The sequence below is a fragment of the Setaria italica genome, chromosome IV (assembly GCF_000263155.2).
Source record: "Setaria italica strain Yugu1 chromosome IV, Setaria_italica_v2.0, whole genome shotgun sequence".
Classification (NCBI taxonomy): Eukaryota; Viridiplantae; Streptophyta; class Magnoliopsida; order Poales; family Poaceae; genus Setaria; species Setaria italica.
Window position 1 is genome coordinate 15,276,848 of NC_028453.1, and position 19,806 is coordinate 15,296,653.

The following is a 19,806-nucleotide window of genomic DNA, read 5'->3' on the forward strand; positions in this document are numbered from 1 at the left end:
AACCTTGATATGCCCCTTGTAGTGCTCATCCTTCAAAGTGATCATGAAGTTGTCCTCATCCCACAAAGCACCACTCAATTCTCTAAGCTTGACCAACCTGATACACCTCTACCTCCACTTCCTCAAATGGTTGCACACCTGGGTGCCAGTCACCTCATTGCCTGATAACTCATTCACAGTCTTGGCAATTTGGTTCAAGTGCACTTCCTTAAACCTCTTGTCAGTTCTCACACTAGTAGAGATCAGCTGGCAAAAGCGGCGAAGCACAAATACAGACATGACATTGGTCCATCTCATTACAGGCCTGGGCTGCTGCCTAGCAGTACCACCAACCTGGGCACCAACCTGACCACCAGCGGCACTAGCAGCCAGGCCAGCAGTAGCAGCAGCAGCAGCCTGGACACTAGCACCAGCGGCAGCCTGGCCAGCAGTAGGCTGGATAGCCTCAGTAGCCTCAAGTTCCTCCACCAGGTCAAAGTGACCATTCTCTTGTACCATCTCCTAATAAAACATCATATTGCCCATTGCCTCAGGAAATAGTGAACAGAATAATAAAACATCATTACATAATGCCCAAAGCCTCAGCTAAGTAAACATAACAAAACATCATTGCATAATACTCAATGCCTTAGGTAAGAATGAAACAGAATGAATGAATCATCATAGCACAGTTGTACAACGCCTCAACTCAAATCAAACACAACCAATAAATCATCATTGCACAGTTGTCCAATGCCTCAGTTCAAGTTAAACAAAAACAATAAACAACATACAAACTTGTCCAATACATAAGCTTAGTAGCATACATTATCCAGAATACAAAGTGCAATAGCCTAGTACATGCATCTACATGTGAGCATTACCTCTATTTGCCCACATTTGATTAGCCCATTCATCTCTAGCAGTAGCCTATGCTGCATTGTCATCCATATGAACCCCATGCCCATGAACAGTATTAGGCTCCCAAGTGAACTCAAGATGAATAACCTTATCAGTACCATACCCAAGTATCCAATTGTGTAAAATGCAACATGCAAGGATCAACTTGACTTGTGTCTTGAATGGATGAAAAGGTTTGTTATCAATAATGCGGAATTGATTTTTCAAAACCCCAAATGCCCTCTCAACTGTTACATGCAGATTTGAATGCCTCAAATTGAACAACTCTCTTGGATTGGTTGGATAATTTTTACCACCAAACTCATTAAGATGATATCTAGTGCCTAAGGAGGAAGGAATCTAGTACGACATGCATATCCATCATCTACTAGATAGAATTTCCCTAGAAAAAGTATAAACAGGTATTAGTCGTATTGTAATTTAGTTTTTGATTTAATTTATGTAACTAATTTAGTTCATTACCTTGTGGAACCGTAATCCATCCTCCCTCTCTAGTGCATCAGCTAGAATGGTGGCATCATGTGCAAATTCCTCCCAGCCAGCCAACACATATGTGAATTTCAAATCAAAGTCCACTGCAGCTAGCACATTTTAAGTTGTGTAGTGTTTCCTGCCCTAAATGCTGATTGCATCTTGGCTGGGACTCTAGCATAGATATGAGTGCCATCTATTGCCACAACACAGTCCTACATGAAACCCAATAGTTTTTGTTACAAAATATGCACTCAAGTATGAAGCATTTGTTTCTAAGGCTTACTGCTGTATTACCTTAAAATATAGGTACCATCTTGAGCTATTTGTGATCTTAAGAGGTGTCTCACTTGATGGAGGTTTAATCATATCATGCCTAAGTTCACCAATAGCATACAACACCTCCTTGAGATGTCTACTCACTGTCTCTATAGATCTCCTCCAATTTTGGTGGATAACTCGAAACCTTTGGTTATGCCCAACAACATGAAGAAACATTGCAACTTGCTCTTCTACACCGCTATGTATGGTGTCTCTAAGCAAGATTCTGTCCCTAAGCAAATTACATAGCTGAAAGAAAGGGGCTCTTTTCATGCGAAGCATGTTTACACACTCTACATCATTGCAGTTATAAATTTTATCCAAGTTCTTTTGTCTTTCTTCATCCATAGCACTCATTGGGGCATAACTAATCAGAGGTCATGAGCATTGACCCACTCTAATCCTATTCCGGAAGAATGCATACATGGCAGTGACTAGAGCAGCTGCATGAACAATAATCATGCGTCTCTTGTCTTCAAGAGCCATCTATATAAATAACAAGGAAAACGCATGATGTGGACAACTATGCTCAAATCAATATTAAAGACATTATTGACATTGACAACTATGCTCAGATCAATATAACATACAAAGAAAGGCATCATTGACATGAACAAGTGTGCTCAGATGCATAGATAGGCATCATTGACATGAACAAGTGTGCTCAGATGCATAGATAGGCATCATAGTCATGAACAAGTGTACTCAGAATAAGATGAACCATCAACCATGAATAATACGAATCCATTCATCATTTCCAACACAGAATAACCATTCAGAGCATCGTATAGTCATATATGCGCAACCGGACTTTTTTATTTTACCGCAACACAAGAACCAGGAAGCACCTCGTTTCAGTCACAACCACGAACAGATCAGCAACATCTAGAGAGGGGGGGACTCAGATCTGCAATCCTGCACAAAAGAACACCTCGTTTTAGTCATCAACCTACTAAATACAAGAACTACGAAGCTCAACTCAAGATCTGGAATAAGGAAAGCAAGATTCTTACCTATGAACAACCAAAGAACTCAGATCCAGTGGGGGCCTGCATATTTCACATGATGAAGTCATGAATCGATGGGGTTTGACGTACCCTAGGGTTATAAAATTGACGAAAACCGAACACAAGTGCAAAAATAACTTGCCTTGTAGCACAGATCCGTGAAGAACTCGAGGCTGCAAACCAAAGAAAAGGGGAGAGGAAGGGAGATTAGAGGCTTCGCAGATCCAAAAACCAGAAAGGAGGGGAGACGAAGGGTGTGACCTCTCACCTGCGGGGCGCCGGTGGAAGAAGAAGAGTGCGCGAGGGGGAGTGGGAGGGGGAGCAGTGAGGATTTATAGCTGACGGATGGCACGAAATCGGGACGGTAACCCTAGAACTTTCCGCGTGCACACACGCATGCAGTTTCACCCCGCGCGCGCTCGCGCCAGCTGCCGCATCCCGGGAGCTTGGCTCCGGGGAAACAAAGGATCTGGCCGCACCCCAGGAGCCAGGCTCCAGGCGCTCTTTTGCATGCCGCAGGCCAGGCCTAGGAAGAAGCTCAGGTAATCAATCGCATGGAGGTCGCACGCGAGGAGCCCACGTCCGGGGTGGTACAACGAACCAATCGCACCCTTTTTCTTTCAGGACGTGTATCCATAAGGGTTAGTGTGTGTACGATGTATACTGTCTTTCAAAACAAAACTCCATTTTTCCTCCAAGGTTCCTTTATTCCTTGTTTCAAAGAATTACTATCAACTGTACATTGTATACAATTCCAATTCAAAGCTGTACAAGATTTTGAATACTGGGTAATTTTGAGAGAGTCGATTATGTACGATAATCTGCAGAAATGTTTCTGAGTTCATATGTACATCATTCTTGAATTAATACAAATGAATGTGAATAATTTTGATAAAGAGATCTTATGCACGAATAATTTTGATAAAGAGATCTTATGTACAGTAATGTACACGTATGTGCAAGTGTTCTACTTCCAACTCTAAAATGCCAAGGCCTGCTTTGCGGCCAAGACAGAGGGTACACGCGCTTCCCTGTATCTCAGAAGTGCTAAACTCGCCAAGCTGCTTGTGTTGGTGAAGGTGACATCAGAACAAAGTGTCAGCTGCTTAGCAGAAGTTAGAACGTAGACGTCTTGAAGTGTGAAACCATGGACCACGGGCAGGATAAATCCATTCCCTAGCCGGGAGTTCAAGTAAGGCATGCATACGGTGTTCAGGAAAACACGAATAACTCCCTGCAAAGGTAACATTTTGTTATGATTCAATTCAGCGGAACAAACATGAATGAGAATAAATCATTCTTTGGCAACAATGTTCTGCTGATGGCTAAACAATCATGAAGGGAAAAAAAAAGCAAAATAAACAAGAAAAATGCACAAAGTTGCTGAGATTGACTACCTGAATCAAAGACATATGGAAGTTTCCAATTTTACTCCACTTCAGCGCAAGGGAGAAATCATCTAAGTCAACTCTACCATAAACTTTATTGCCAGATGTCTCCACAACGCCTGAAGCACTTACAACCTGCAAAGAACTATATGATTAAATTCTATTGGAAGCTACAAACAATATATGATTAGGGTAATTAGGAAGAAAAAATGATTTGTTAAAAAAGGTCACCAAAAAGAGACACATTGAATTAAAACAGTCTGTTAAATGTATGTATAGGTGAAAAAGAAAAAATATTCTTTGCTTTGTTGGAAAATGCAGAAAAAAGAAACAAAACATCATATATTAATTTTATAATTTGATGGCTCTTACCACTGAGATGCATGCAACCGGAACTGTCTCCTTGTCATCTACAACATCAATTATCATGTCTGCGTTAATGGTAGCACCAACTTTTTCAGATGTAATCCTTATCACTGGGGATGAGGTCATCGAAATATTTAGCCGCATATCATCATTTGGATAATTCCAGTATAAGCGAGGAATGATAAATTTCCAACTAGCTGTGTTCAGTAGAGATTGATCAGGGACTTTGTCGACAACCCAGTGCATTGAATCTGCCTGAAGCCAAAAAGTAGTTCATGTAGAAGCCAGGCAACGAATAATTGTAGAACACAGAGAAAGACATTCTAGAAGAAAAATGGTATCCTATATACAATGTTGCTCTTACCTTAAAATAAACTTCTAATGCCGAATTGAATACATCTTCATCAAGTGAAAGCAAAAGCATTTTGGATGCAACACCACAAGATAAAGAAAGGTGCGGATGCTTCTGCAGATTGGTTGTCTTAGCAACTGCTGAAGTAATCAATCCATTGATATCAAACTCAATCGAAGAATTGCCATAGTGCGGATCATTAATGAAAGTCATATTCAAGGCAGCAACGTCATCCAGACTAACAGTCCTAGGAAGACCTTGCAGAAATGAGTCCAGTTTCCCAGCACCTTCAACAATATTTTCAGGTATTGCCTTCTCAACTGCAGCTTTAATATGATCTTCAAAAGCATTTATAAACCTTCAGACAAGTAGGCAATACAACATAGTGGGTTAAGTATGAACTTTTGCTTCTTGATGCATCCAATTATATAAAAGCCAGAGAACTCAGGCAAAACATAAATGTTTTACACAAATATATACAAACATTCGGACACATCAAAGTTCTCTATATAAATCAGTAACATATTAATACCATCTCTTCGCAAATAACTTTTAAGTGTCGGCATCCAAGGAAATGGTTCAAAACTAAATATAAACCCTCAGCAGAAGAGATTATCTTTACTCAATATGTTATCCTTGGTTTGGTTAATATGCCACCTCTTCTGAATTTACAGTAATAGTGAAATCAATGCAATAAATGCAAAAGGAGTACAGCATAATTTTCGTACAGGAGCTTGAGACATGACAAATATATTATGACATAAATATTATTTACTTTGTAGCACATGATAAGAGGTGCATAGAACATGGGGTGAACCAGATCTCACTCGAAAGTTTGTAAAACCATCAAAACAACCAAGTATTACAGCAAAGATAAGTATAATATTCTCCACTAGGTATTTCAAAAAAAAATGTTCTCCACTAAATGAGATATCACCTTCAGAACACTAAATCCTGAATCCTTAAATGTAATACGATTTTATGTAGACATATTTTGACAGGAAGCAGTGCATGAATTCATCAACACTCGACAGAGATGCAAAGGGAAAACATACCCTTGATAAAACCAAGATGCACCACCATCCAAGGATATCACTAAGTCCTTCACGTAACAACCACATTGCGAAACAGACAGCGCCAAACTCCCATTGCTGTTCTTTATCGCCATTGTTATCCCAACTTCCATTCCTTGAACCTTACAAAATAGAAGAATAATTTCTTCCTCTCAGTAAGTAGAACAAAAACAATAGTATATTCAGCTTAGGATACATGACTCACATAAGGTATATCACCATAAGTCATAGCTAGATAAAATCCTCAATACAGAAGAAGATTATCCGTCCGGAGTTCATTTTAACAGCATAAGAATGTTTGAGCACAAAGATACTTAGGGTCTGTTTGGACGGCGCCTATGCGCGCCGCGCTGTTGTTGCAGACGCGCCTAACCTACGGCGAGCGAACCGTTTGCCAGACCTTAGGCAGCTCGCGGCAGCAAAAATGAACCACGTCGCTTCGGCGTGGCGGTCGTGCACCTAACCTCCGGCGCTAAGCAAACACCTGCCGATGTTTGCTGCAGATGTGGCATGGAAGCTGTGGCGTGGTTTGGTAATGAACCAAACACCCTTAGTATTTTTTTTCCTATGGTGGATCAAACTGTCAAACAAGTGCCCTTTTTTCCTCGAATATGGAGGAGAGCTGAATATCATTTCATTGAAGAGGAAAGGTGACAAATGCAACACCCAACCCACCCCTTACAAACTCAACCACAGACACACCACTGACTCATAGAGAACATCAGAACACGCCCCCGACCAAGCATGCAGCAGCAGTTAGCTAGAACAAGTGCCATTTAAGGGGGAATAAAGACCAGAATGACCATAAATAGACCAAGACTGACAAGTTATTGGCTAATTGCTGGTTTTTAGTTGGTACCAACTGTGTCACCATAAGCAGCCAAACTAATAGTATCCAATAGTAACTAGCCAGATAACAATCTAGAAACAATTGACTTCAAAGATCGTTTTATCCCATGAGTTCATGGTTATTTTAATATTTTTCACATAGTAGATAAAAAAAATGTTTGAGCAGGCCAGCATATCTAGAACTGGTTGATAACCAAACTTGAAGATTTGCAGCATGACCCACCATTCTGACTTGAAACAGGACATCATTTACCATTTGTGTTACTACCTCGTCAAAAGATTTCTTGTCAGAAATATGGGGAACTACAGCAACTTAACTAAATATGGGAACTAAATAAGGTCCATGGAAGAAAGGCAATCACCCTGATTTGATAGAAGCGTGGAAACCAGATGACGTCATTCCTATCCAATGTACATTAACACTAACTGACAAAAAGTTCTGCATATTTCCCCATTACTCAAGGCATTGACCTAAAGAATTTAAGAGGATAACTATTCTCCTGAAGCCCAAAATTCTGTCAGTGTGCAAGTCTTAGCAGTTCATAAAACCACTGCTAGAATTTCTAAGAAGGAAGCTTCATAAGGACAGAATATTCACAGAAGTCAACTCTACGAACTCAGCTTTCGATGAGTATCAGGACCAAATCAAGCACAATGCGCATCAAAATCTAGCACAATCAGCAACAACCAAGGTACGTAATCTCATCCATTACCAGGATCGAGGCGGTGCCGCTGTCGGCGATCTCTATCGGAAACAACCACGAGTCGTAGCGATAGCTCCAGTGCATACTGATGTTGGCGGTGACGCCGGAGGCAACGACGACGAGGCCCGAATCTCCCAGGTAGACGGTGGAGTTGTCCCCAACATCGAGGTGGAAGAGCGTGATGTTGGAGGCGGCGACGCGGACGCCGCCGAGGAAGGGCACGCGCACGGCCTTCTCCACCCCGGGGAGGCGGAGCGGGGTTAGCGACCGCACCGCCTCCCCGATCAGCACATCCTTGGCGAAGGCCAGGCCCTTCTCCGCGACCACCGCGGAGATGTGGGCCTCATCGGCCCCACCGGCGGGCACCGCCGCGGCGGCGGAGAGGAAGAGGAGGAGGAGGAGGAGGAGGGGGGGAAGGTGATGGAGTTGGGCCATTGGTGGGTTGGGGAGGACGGCGGAAGGAAGCAAGGGGAGGAAGGCTGTGGGAGTATTATTGAGTCGAGACGACGACTCTGTATTTTGTATTCCTGTCACGTATTCGGTATTTGGGATTTGTTATGTATAGCAATTCCGTATATAAAATACTACATGTACTATACTTTGTAAATTTTGTTTTGATATTTTTTTCGTATTACATGATATTATGATTAGATGGGTGTGTTTAATCGTAACGTATTTGCTCAAATCATTTTAGGGAGAGTCATGAATCTGGCATATTGGAAATGATGAGATTGATTTGGGCTTCTGATGACAACTTATGAAGTTCAATTTGGAACTAAACGCAACTGATACAACCTTGAAAAGATTTTGTGTGCTTACCAAAAAAAAACAAATACTTTCTATCGGATAAAAGGCTCCATTGGTGTGGTGGAGACGAGGAGTTGTAGGTGTATACTTCCATCTTATACAGTACTTCAATGGCTATAGCATGTTTTAGTTAATACAAGCAAGTTATACTTTATTATTCCTTGGAAAGCCTTTTTCTGCTATGGCACCAGAGTGCATATGTGTGTTATCATTCTCCATGCTTACGGAGGCTTGCACGTTTCCGTTTTCAGATGTACTACGACGGAAGTGAAGCTTGCAAGGCTAAACTAGTTTCCACGAGATTGGCCAATTATTATATGTTTGGTCAAATGCTCCAGCAAGCTTAACCAATATCGAGTCCAGAAATGGGAAACGCGCAATTCTTGCTCAACCTCGCCTCAAGTATACCTCGAAAGAAAGGTTCTTGTTTGGATTTTGATTTTCCTATTTAATTTAGTAGTTATCAACATGCCATCGTGTCATTGCTGGTTGCCCGGACGCAATTGTGGGGGGCCAAATTCTTACTCTGTTGATTCATTTGAACATTGGATCATCATGATATATAAAATTGTTCTATAATAAATAAACTTTGTAGGCATGGGTTTGGGACATGCCCAGGTATTGAGTTTTTTGGCGTGTTGTTGAATTATGTTTAAGAGAAATATTAAATCATGTACTATAGATAGACAAAACTATAATTCAATAAACACGAGGTTTAAGATTGGAATAGAAAATAATAACGGAAATGAAAAAAAGAGAAATAGCTTGTATCTATGTGTTATGTTCATTGTTGGTGAGTTAAAATAATTAAACTAAGGCAAAATTTGCTACAAAAGATTGAAAGTGATGTTGATTTGCTAAAGGACACCGTTCAAAACGCACTTTGTCGATGGACACTCTTGTTTTGTGCAAATTTGTTGAAAGACACCGCCTCAAGTAAAACAATATTTTTAGCCTGAAGAGGAGAGAGAAACGTGATGAAATGACCTTTTTACCCCTAGCCCACATGTGGCTCCTTCCTTCTTCCTCTCTTCCCTTTCCTTCTTTCTTCTTTTCTTCCCCATTTTCCACTCGTCCGCGTCGCTACTTTACCCGGATCAAGCGTCGCAGCCGCCTGGAGCAGACCGCACCGCTAGGGTCGAGCGTCACAGCCACCTTGAGTAGGCCGCGCCGTGGGGGATCGAGCGTCCTAGCCTAGAGCTGCTTACCGTGGGGACCAGGCGCACTGCAGGGATTGGGCGCCCTAGCCGTGGACCGCAGCTTGCCGTGCCACACTGCCACTGGTCCAGTGCCCATTGCCTGCCGGCTGCCGCCCTCTTATGCTGTCTCCCTATCCTTGCTGGGGACTGCTCGTCAGAGCAATAGGGAGGAGAGGAGTAGAGGACCACACGTTGATCTTGGACCGGAGGAGTGCTCCATGAGATTTGGGAGATCTTGCGATCCTCGTTTCGCTCGTAAAGAGCACGACGACTGGCTGACGACACAACCGGTGATTCACTTCGATGGAGAAAAACCGGACAGCTCTAGCTGCAAGCCCCCACGATGCGCCAGACATGTGGGACCGAGGGCAAAAAGGTTATTTCATCACGTTTCTCTCTCCTCTTCGAGATTAAAAATATTATTTTATTCGAGACGGTGTCTTCCAGCAGATTTGCACAAAACGAAAGTGTCCATCAATTTCTGATGTCTTGTAGCAAATTTTGCCTTAAGCTAAACAGGCTATTGGATTCTGCGAGGTAAAGAAACCATCCTTTCACATGTCCTTCCCTTGTCGTTTTTTCTTTCCTTTGTTCCTCTTATTTTTTTATTAAACTTTGATGCATTTTCTTTTTTTTATAAAACATGAGGGTTTTATCCCGCTGGTTATATATATAAAAAGAGAGGATAAATACAAGGCAGTTTGAAATTAAGAAAAAAAAGTTAAAAAGAAAATCATGAAGATTACAACATCTGCTCCAACCATTCAACCATTGGTTGTTTCCAGACCTCTTTTACTCTATGCAAAACTAAAGAATAAATTGTCTTGAAGCGAGCGCTGGCCCTTGAGTTGTCGGTGGTATGTCTCGGAAGATTGAATCATTTCATGCCATCCAGATGCACCAGCTCATAATGATGATAATTTCCATGAAGAAGGGTACCTGAAGCTGAGTTTTGAAAGTACTCATAATGGAAAAAAGATCCAGTTGCAAATCTGCAAAAAGGCCTACATGGATCCAACATTCTTGCGCAAACGGGCATTCCAACAGGAGATGAAAGAGTGTCTCAATTTTGTTGTGGTGGCAAAGAACACAGCTATATGAAGGAAGGTTCATATGCTTTCGACGCATGATGTCTCTTGTACTAAGTTTGTCCTTCAAAACTAGCCAAAAGAAAACTCTATGCTTAGGGGGTGTTTGGATCCCCGGGCTAAATTTTAGCTCCTGTCACATCAAATGTTTCGACACTAATTAGGAGTTTTAAACATAGGCTAATTACAAAACCAATTTCACAATCCCTAGGCTAAATCGCGAGACGAATCTATTAAGCCTAATTAGTCCATGATTTGACAATATGGTGCTACAGTAAACATTTGCTAATGATGGATTAATTAGGCTTAATAGATTCGTCTCGCGATTTAGCCTAGGGGTTCTGCAATTAGTTTTGTAATTAGCTCATATTTAGTCCTCCTAATTAGCATCCGAATATCCGATGTGACACGGATTAAATTTTAGCTCCAGGATCCAAACAGCCCCTTATTCTAACATCTCGACTTCCATAACCAATCATATACTGGATGAATGTCCTATGTCCAATGAGGGACTTATATGTCTTCGATGAATATGTCCAATCATAAACTTTGATGCATTTTCGTTATCCGCGTGTGATTATCGCACAACTTATTTATAGAAACATAACTACGTACATATACAAACAAGGGTACAACAGTCATTCAACCATTTCTCCCCGTTTCATGAATCAGAATGCAATCAGCTGGCCAAATGGTATTACAAAGTGACTCTAATTTTCCACAGATATTTCTAGGAAAACTAAATCAGAAATGTTTCTCCGAGAATCCGGAATTTACCAAACACACGCTTAAAGTACTGGAAAACTCATATATAAAATGTGGGTGAAAACGTTGAAACTTCACTAGTATTTTTGGATAAATAATTCAGTTTTTAGACACAAAACGGAGTCACAAAACGGTCTGCAGGCGCTGAGGCACACGGAAGAACAGAAGACTGCTGCCGTACACGGATGGATCCGGGTCGTCCGTGCACCGTCTAACGGCTACGCCGCCCACGGATCCGCGTCACCGACGCTTCCGAAGCCCCGTACAGCTTCGCTAGTCAACTCGCTTCACTTTCTCACCTGCGCTGCCCGCGCGCCGAACCGAACGCCAAAGCCCCAAACCACGCAATCAAAAAAACATCCACAAAATCCCCGCACCCAGCGCCGCGGCGGGCCGGCAGCGTCGGCGGCGGGGCCAATGCGGCGGGGGACGCGGCTCTACAGCCTCCTGGGCGTCCTCCTCCTCCTGGGCCTCGCCTACCTCTGGCTCCCGGGCAGCGGCCCCTCCTCCGGCGGCGGCGGGCCCGGCGGGTTCAAGCTCCCCGTGCCGTGGCTGCAGCCGCGGATGTCCTTCACGGGCCGCGCCGGCACCCACTTCGCCGACGCCGAAACCGGCGCGCCGCTCTACGTCAACGGCTGGAACTCCTACTGGCTCCTCTCGTCGCGTTCACCCGCGCTGGCCGCCGAGATGCTGCGCCGCGGCCGGCGCATGGGGCTGACGGTCTGCCGCACTTGGGCGTTCAGCGACGGCGGGCCCGGCGCGCTCCAGATCTCCCCCGGCCGGTTCAGCGAGCCTGTCTTCCAGGTCCGGATCGCTCCCTTTTCATCCCCTTCTCTTTGCTATTGGGACGGCGCTATTTAGTTGATTGACTGCTATTCGGCTAGAATTGATTCCGCTGTCTGAATCTAACTAACGAGCGTCCGTTGGTGATTCTGATTTCTCGCAATGCAGCTAACAAACAGACAAACAGGTGCATGTGTAAGCATGTGGTGTGGGTGTTGCATGCCACTTGATGGGCATGGTACCATGAGAACATTGTGAGTTTGTGACTTACATTAATTATTTGGCACTACGATAATGAAACGCATAAGCCGATTGGAAATGCCTTTTTTGGTAACTGGTCTTAACAAATTCAATCTAGGTCACCTTTTGTGGACCAACAACTGACAAATCAGCTAACCGTTACAGCCATTGGATTATCTTGTTTGTCACAGTTGTGCAAATTGTATTGTCAATATTCTTTGCGATGAGAAGAATCTCCACGACTGCGAAGAAAGCACCTAATATGTATACCAGGCCCAAGTATTTTGAATCGCTTCATAATGCATACTCATCATCTGTAAAGTTCTTATTAATCTTTTGAAAGCTGCTACTGCTCCTGCCCTTTCACAGTATCACCAACTATGCTATGCACACATGCCAAGAGGCAAAAAATGTAAGAAGTTAATGGACTTGATACTTCAATCAGTGAATATCTGGATGGAAATACTGCAATAAATGTTGTTTTGTTAAATGGAAATTCACAATAAATTGATGATTATTATAAATCGATGGACTAATAATTTACAGGACTTGAGCTATATCTGTATACCACATAGCTTCCTTACAGTCATTTGAGAAAATGGCCAGTTTACATTTCCCTGAATAAGAATGAGTTGAAGTTTCAAATGCTTGCACAGTTGAGTAAAGGATCAGCTATATTTTGGATCTCTTTGAAGTACAGTTTGTTGCCACATGTTTATGAAGTCCTAGAAATTAGATTTCAAAAAAAAGGAAAAAGAAAAAAACAGCTGAGCTGAACTCTAGAGATTTAATGCATATCCTTAGTTTTTTTTTTCATCCTGGCTAGCTATAATTTCTCAGCTGTACTTTAGAGATTTAATGTGTACCCTTTCACAAATGTTTGTAGTTCTTTTTTGAATGGTTTTAGCGTTTTAGGCATCTGTGAAGTATAGGCTTTTTTATTTTTGGAGAGGAATGTACTTTTAAGGACCACTCTGAACCCCTCAGCAAGAGCTAGCTCATAGAAGGGTATCGATGGGCTATCTTCATGTGATTATTAAACTGGAATTCATTCATTGTAGATGCTGGATTATGTGATATATGAGGCCCGAAGAAATCATATTAGATTGATTCTTTGCCTTGTCAACAACCTTGATAACTTTGGAGGGAAGGCTCAGTATGTTCAGTGGGCACAAGCAGCTGGTGCAAATGTGACAAATTCTACGGATTCCTTTTTCTCTCACCCAACTATTAGAGGTTACTATAAGGAGTATGTAAAGGTAATCATCATGTCTGAAATAGTGTTTTTCTTTTGCATTTTTGTTGTGTCACCTTGTATAGATTAGCTATATATTCACTGCATTCTTGTGGGTTTACTTGGTTAATGGGCTTATACAATATGCATAAAAACGTCCTTATTAAGCTGATATTTTTTCAGACTGAGAGTTCTCGCAATGAGCAGTAGTTTCTATTATTTGATACTTTGATTTTTCTGCAAGTCATGATTATAATTGTATATTAGCCAGCAACAGAATTAGTATCACATAAATGTGTTTCATATAAGTAGAGTTGCTCTGTGCACACAAATACAGAATACCTTTTTTAATATTCAAATTCTCAACTCATGAGCTTATTAGATGAGCGCATCTGGTTTTCTCAGCATTTCAGCATTGGTTTAGTGGAACCTATGATGGTTATGTCTTTGGGCAGTTATTGGCTTATAGCAAGTTGCAGCAATCATTGCAGTGACATAGAGGGTGCACAGATGTATTTCTATGTCATTTTGCATCTACATACTGCATTATCATAAAAATGTATTTCACTGCTCAAGTGCTCATTCCATGTCACTTAATAGTAAAGGACTAAGGATGCATGTTAAGAATAAAATATCCCATGATTCCTTCTGTATTTCCTTTCACCTACCCATCTAGCCATTAGAGTCAACTTGATTGTCCAAGACCTGTTCTATGAAATGTCCAAATCGACGAATTACTACCCTTAGGTACATACATGTTTGATCTTTTTTTTTATGTAACCATTTACGTTAATGCCTTAAAACCTTATACTTGTTCAATCAACCTTTTGCTGTACCGTCATGCACATAATTTGGAAAATTACAATGAATATAGCTCAGCATGCTGTGTCCTAATGTTCCTATATGCTATATACTATAAAACACTTTTTACACTTTGCTGCTGCTGCTTCTATTCCAGAAAACTGTATTTTGTCCAATCTATGTTTTGACATAACTTTAGCCATTTCATTTTTTTTGGCAAAAAGTTCCATCATTTCTTCACACCTATATGATTGTTATTGACAGGTGATATTAACCCGAAGAAATTCTTACAGTGGAATCAAATACTGTGATGAACCTGCTATATTTGCTTGGGAACTCATGAATGAGCCTAGGTGTGTGTCCAATTCATCAGGTCCTCATATTCAGGTAGCGTGCTATTTTTAGAACCCCTCCCCTTTAAATAAAGTGGAAAGATGGAATCCTTATTGGTTAATTTTGGAGTTTATTTGCAGGCTTGGATAGAAGAAATGGCAGCATATGTTAAGAGTTTAGACACAAAGCATCTTGTTACAGTTGGTATTGAAGGATTTTATGGCCCTGGGAGATCTGAGAGGCTGGGTGTCAATCCTGGAGACTGGGCAGCTTCACTTTGCTCGGATTTCATACAGAACTCAGCTGTTAAAGACATTGATTTTGCATCAGTTCATGCCTATCCTGATAGCTGGTCAGTATAATTCCATTTTTCTTATTGGATCTAATTGCACATTGTGCCATTTATTGAGGCATTGTTTTACAGGTTGCCGAAGGCAAGCATGGAAGAAAAAGTCAAGTACCTTTCTAACTGGGTTGATTCGCACTTGAATGACAGTGAATACATCTTGAGAAAACCTGTACTGTTTTCAGAAGTAGGGTACCTCCAGCATCTGGGAGTGAACAATATGGTCAATGGAGACACTATCCTAAAACTTGTTTATGATAAAATATATGATTCAGCAAAAAAGCTGCAGGCAGGAGGTGGTGCTCTTATTTGGCAGTTGATGGTTGAAGGGAGTCATATGTACCAGGATGGCTTCTCCATGGTGGCAGGGGAACGTCCCTCAACATATAAGTTGATAAAGGAGCAGTCATGCCGACTGCAAAGGTTATATGGAAAAGAGGGTGACCCAGGTTGGGAATGTTCATTACCGCCCTAGGAATTTATCTACTATATCAATATCAAAGCATCAAACTTCCTCAATCACAATCTGGATCTCTGGATTCATGAAGATGCACATTGCTGTGACAAATGTGAACCAGGGATATTTATAGTAAACAGGTTGTTTATAGCTGAAGAGCTAGACTGGTAGCGAAGAATCCACTTTAGACGACAGAGATGTCAATTATTTTCCGGCCGGTGAAGTTCTGATCTGTGGTGGTCCAGTCAGATTCTTTATCGTCCAGCATACAATTGGTGGTGGTCAGCTATTCGCCAAAAGAGGTATATAGATTTTACTTTTCCTTTAGGTGCTTATGTAGCTTTAATAGCAAATCAATGTCATACACGTAGTGGAAGTAGTTTCTGAAGCATGCATTGGCTGTTCTCTGCATGAAGCTAGTGATGTACTTCCTTTGGGACGTTTTGGTATTTTAGGTTCATAGATTTTACTATCTATCTAGATATGCACTATGTCTAGATACATAGCAAAGGTTATGAATCTAAATATGCTAAAATGACTTACAATTTGGGATGGAGGGAGTAGTATCCTTTTAAGACGATGAATGCATTGTAAATTATATATGCGACCTTGAGGTCAAAGTGAAAGCCTGAAAGGGTCACCAATACAGCAAGTCTGAGTCCAATGGAGCATGGCGTCCCCCAAATCCATGCGAAATGTCGAAACGCTTCCTTCGTTTCAAGTCAGACTTCAGAGGCCACTCGCATCTTTGCATGTGCATGACCATCCACTGAAGCAGGTGCCCGCGGCACGGACGCCTCTTTCCGCCCTTCCCTGAGGGAGAGGACGAGGACAACGACGGTGAACTTGGTCTTCTCCTCCTCCAGGTGCGCCGCGACGAGCCGCGCGAAGACGGCGAAGAGCTCGTCGAGCACGCACTCCCCGAGGTGCTGGACGAGCAGGGCCTCCAGCACCGCTCTGGTCACCCTCGCCACGTTCTCCCCGCTCTCTCGTGCGCCGCCGGTGACGGCGTTGCTGTCCTCGGAGTCGTCGTGAGGATCCCAGTTCGACTGGAAGAGCTGGACGCGGCGGACGTCGAACAGGCCACCTGCCTCCACCGCCGCCGCCACCTCCTCCACCGACGGCGTGTACAGCGGCAGGTTGAAGCCATCCAGCTTCTCCTTCTCCACGCGGCCCTGCGCACGATAAAACTCAAACTCTCGCTTTTAAGTTTAATCCCCCGTGGCATCGCGCTGGCTTTTGAGACGGACACATTGATTACCTCTAGGAGAAGACATTGTAGAGCTTGTGCTAGCAGCGCGTAGAGCGTGAAGAGCTCGCCGGTGCGGGGATCCCGGTGTTTTCTGCCGAGGATGGTGAGCACCATCTGGCCGCCGGGGACGAGCTCCATGGACCGCAGCTCGAGGAACCGCGAGAAGTCCCTGTGGAACTGCTCCTGGTACAGTTTGACCACTGCAGGAGGCGTCGTTGCCCCGATGCAGATCTTGCCTTCGTTCACGTACTTGCCTTCCAAGAGCTCCTCGGGGACCTGTGCTTTAGATCGATGCAGAAGGTAGACATGATTTTTTATCACAAGAAAGTGACAGATACATAGTACGTACCTTCAAGTTCCAATATAATATTTATATTTTTTCCATTTTAGTGAAAAAGGTCTTCTGTATATTTAATAAGAGCTCACCTATCTGTTAATTGTGCCCATCAAATTAAGAGTTAGCCTATCTGTTGTAACGAGGGGGCATGCAAAAAACTTCTTCCAGTTCAATTTCTTAGAAATTCCTTAGAGCAACTCCAGCGGACTCTTTAAATAGCTCACAAGGGTTAAGTTAAAAAATACACTCCGCATGCCCTCTATTAGACTCCACATTTTGGGGAAGCCTCCAAAATCCCTCTTAAACCTTTCATTCCTAGGGTGTCTCTAAGGAGCCATATATCTATGGGAGCAATGGTTGGAGTTGGAGATATTTTCCTGACCCAAAAAATACAGAGAGAACTCCTATTAGATCTTTTGAGGCTTTTATTTGAAGGCTATTGCTATTACGTAGGGACGAATGGAATACTCCCTTTGTTAAAAAAAATCTTTGTGTTGTGTGCCGCAAGTCAATCATATTAAACTTTGATCACATATTACTTTATTTATGTTGAGCAATAACTTCGAAAATAAATGAGTAAATTTATCTTCTTTGATATACTTTGCAAATATGTTATAACAAAAGAGGTGGTAGTCAAAGTTATGTTTTGAAACCATATCAATGTTTGGAACAACACTTGTGACTGGATGGATAATTTAACAATGATCTTGATTATCTGTAACTTTTAATATATAGATGACTCCACCATTATTAGCCTTAACTTAGGCTAATACCGGTGCATTGTGTCATGTCATTCTCTCCAACATTGTCGTGTCATGTAAATACGACTATACAAGTATGATAAAACTCACAAAATGCATCTACTATTTTATTGTTTTCTTATGAATTCGAGTCAATTAATTGTTGCATGCGCCGTATCTATGACAATGGACCTAAAGCACGCACACTATTTTCTAGTCTTGGATACTCCAACTAGCTGTATTTCTAGCCTCTCTTCTTAAATCCTACGACACATCAACAAAAAAAGTTATATGCGATACTCATGATATATACTTATGCACTGGTACGGCATATTCAAACCAACAAGAAACAGAAAAGTTTCTTGCATTAACATTTAAATGCGTGCTTGATGCATCTGATGACTGATTATTTATTCCTTAATTCTCCTACTGGTCTAACATAGCTGGCCCGAACATGTGCTTAACATTTTCTTTGAGGCACAAGCATAGTTACCTTCCTGTTCCATTATTAACCATTTACCGTTCTTATTTGTTGACTAAGCAGGTAAGCATGTTCCAATGTATGCAGGCTAGATCAGGTAAATGCCGAAGGGAAATAAATCTACTCAGCCCCTCCCAAAATTTGCACAGCAATCGATCATCAGCAGCATCAGTAAATACCTGCGAGCACCACATGAGGCAGTAGGAGGAGTGGAAGAGGTGAACGCTTCGGCAGGGGAGGAGCCTCCGGTAGAAGGAGCCGGGTAACCCGGCGATGTAGTATGCCGGCAGTTCATCCCCTCCCTCCGCAGAGCCTTCTTCAGCCATGCACATGTGGAACTCGGCAAGCGACCGGAAGACGTGGTTGAAGTCGTTTCCCGGGAGGTCGTTCAGGAAGAACTGGATCTCCACGGGATTGTGACCAAACGTCTTGAGGCGGTCGGCAACCGTGCAGATCACCTCGGAGACGAAGAGGAGGGCGTTCGGCCCGCAGGAGCAGCCAAGGTCGGCGACAACCATAGTGCGAGGAAGGGCAGTCATACTCATACACACTTCTGCGATCGCCATCTCCAGCAATGGCTTGGTCTCCAATATTGCTTTCCTCTAGCACACCATGCACGCAAGGTATGCAACAACTATGTAAGAGATATGTTACAAACACAGTATTACATGGCTAGGTTTATTGAGATTTGGTTAGAAATTCGAGAACTTAATGCTGCTATAGTACGATCCAGATATTTGCAATAGAAGTGAGATGGCATGCTAAAAATCTGTACGGGGCTGAAACAAAAAGCTAACCTGAAGCCTAGAGTTCTTGGCGTAGCTGGTTTCTCCATTGCCTCCTTTCATGTGAAAAACATGCTCTACTTCAGTAGCATGGACATGAGTCGATCTTTGAAGCTTGGGCTGGTGACCGGCAAGTAACTCGGTGGCTTCATGCCTTCTTTGGGATAATTTCAAGAAAATCAGATGGGATTTTTGACGTTTCTGGTGGCTGAGAAATGGAAATCCAGGCCGAGAATTGTCACCAAGGATTTGATATGCGTTAACCTGGATCGCCGCCTTAGCGCCCATGGCTTGGGGAATTACACGGTACGGTGGAGGACGGAGTAATTGAGTAACAACACATTAAAAGAACCTCTCCGGGAACATGCCATGAATTCAAGTGGTTTGCATGTGCAGGCGTCGCGTGTTTTGGGTCAACGGCGAGGAGCCAGTATTTAAGCACAGATCTGCAAGCAAATCTGATCTGCCTTTTGAGAAACTATACTCTCTTTTAAAAAATGTTGTACCAATCTCGAAGTATATATGTATTTAGTTAACAGTTCAATGAATTATATTAATGTTGTGCTTGGCACGATCCTGCCCATGTCCAAAAGAATTCACAGCATGAGCATAATACATGTAACAACACATGTACTGGTACGATGGAAAAATATTCCTGTTGACGCGAAAACATGTCACGCACCGTCACACGTGCATGTCATGTGCACCTCACAGAGGCTTCTGTAAG

At 42.5% G+C, this 19,806-nt stretch overlaps 3 protein-coding genes across 3 annotated transcripts; 1 reads left to right on the top strand and 2 right to left on the bottom strand.

The window, feature by feature from the left end:
- Nucleotides 1-3,424: 3,424 nt before the first annotated feature.
- On the bottom strand, nt 3,425-7,917 carry LOC101774990 (putative BPI/LBP family protein At1g04970). The gene is made up of 6 exons (XM_004965265.3): nt 7,441-7,917; nt 5,861-6,000; nt 4,818-5,163; nt 4,460-4,708; nt 4,097-4,222; nt 3,425-3,933 (listed from the first exon to the last, which is right to left on the bottom strand). The coding sequence occupies exons 1-6, from the start codon at nt 7,864-7,866 to the stop codon at nt 3,679-3,681; spliced, it is 1,542 nt and encodes a 513-aa protein (XP_004965322.1). The 5' UTR covers nt 7,867-7,917; the 3' UTR covers nt 3,425-3,678.
- Nucleotides 7,918-11,598: 3,681 nt separating this feature from the next.
- On the top strand, nt 11,599-16,128 carry LOC101775399 (mannan endo-1,4-beta-mannosidase 6). The gene is made up of 5 exons (XM_012845109.3): nt 11,599-12,094; nt 13,375-13,572; nt 14,613-14,735; nt 14,822-15,033; nt 15,106-16,128. The coding sequence occupies exons 1-5, from the start codon at nt 11,708-11,710 to the stop codon at nt 15,500-15,502; spliced, it is 1,317 nt and encodes a 438-aa protein (XP_012700563.2). The 5' UTR covers nt 11,599-11,707; the 3' UTR covers nt 15,503-16,128.
- Nucleotides 15,786-19,586, bottom strand: LOC101780814 (anthranilate O-methyltransferase 2). Its single transcript, XM_004966892.4, has 4 exons — nt 19,092-19,586; nt 18,474-18,896; nt 16,746-17,012; nt 15,786-16,659 (listed from the first exon to the last, which is right to left on the bottom strand). Exons 1-4 carry the CDS (start codon nt 19,365-19,367, stop codon nt 16,207-16,209), a joined length of 1,419 nt encoding a protein of 472 aa, XP_004966949.3. The 5' UTR covers nt 19,368-19,586; the 3' UTR covers nt 15,786-16,206.
- Between the last annotated feature and the right edge of the window lie 220 nt (nt 19,587-19,806).

Excerpts from the sequence above, each read along its gene's own strand:
- LOC101774990 (XM_004965265.3), bottom strand. The coding sequence starts at position 7,866 with ATGGCCCAACTCCATCACCTTCCCCCCCTCCTCCTCCTCCTCCTCCTC. Across the intron at positions 4,223-4,459 it reads CGGTTGCATGCATCTCAGTG|GTTGTAAGTGCTTCAGGCGT; the intron begins GTAAGAGCCATC and ends AGTTCTTTGCAG. Across the intron at positions 3,934-4,096 it reads TCCATATGTCTTTGATTCAG|GGAGTTATTCGTGTTTTCCT; the intron begins GTAGTCAATCTC and ends TTACCTTTGCAG.
- LOC101775399 (XM_012845109.3), top strand. The coding sequence starts at position 11,708 with ATGCGGCGGGGGACGCGGCTCTACAGCCTCCTGGGCGTCCTCCTCCTC. Across the intron at positions 14,736-14,821 it reads CATCAGGTCCTCATATTCAG|GCTTGGATAGAAGAAATGGC; the intron begins GTAGCGTGCTAT and ends GTTTATTTGCAG. Across the intron at positions 15,034-15,105 it reads CATGCCTATCCTGATAGCTG|GTTGCCGAAGGCAAGCATGG; the intron begins GTCAGTATAATT and ends ATTGTTTTACAG.
- LOC101780814 (XM_004966892.4), bottom strand. The coding sequence starts at position 19,367 with ATGGGCGCTAAGGCGGCGATCCAGGTTAACGCATATCAAATCCTTGGT. Across the intron at positions 18,897-19,091 it reads CCAAGAACTCTAGGCTTCAG|AGGAAAGCAATATTGGAGAC; the intron begins GTTAGCTTTTTG and ends ATGGTGTGCTAG. Across the intron at positions 16,660-16,745 it reads TACAATGTCTTCTCCTAGAG|GGCCGCGTGGAGAAGGAGAA; the intron begins GTAATCAATGTG and ends TATCGTGCGCAG.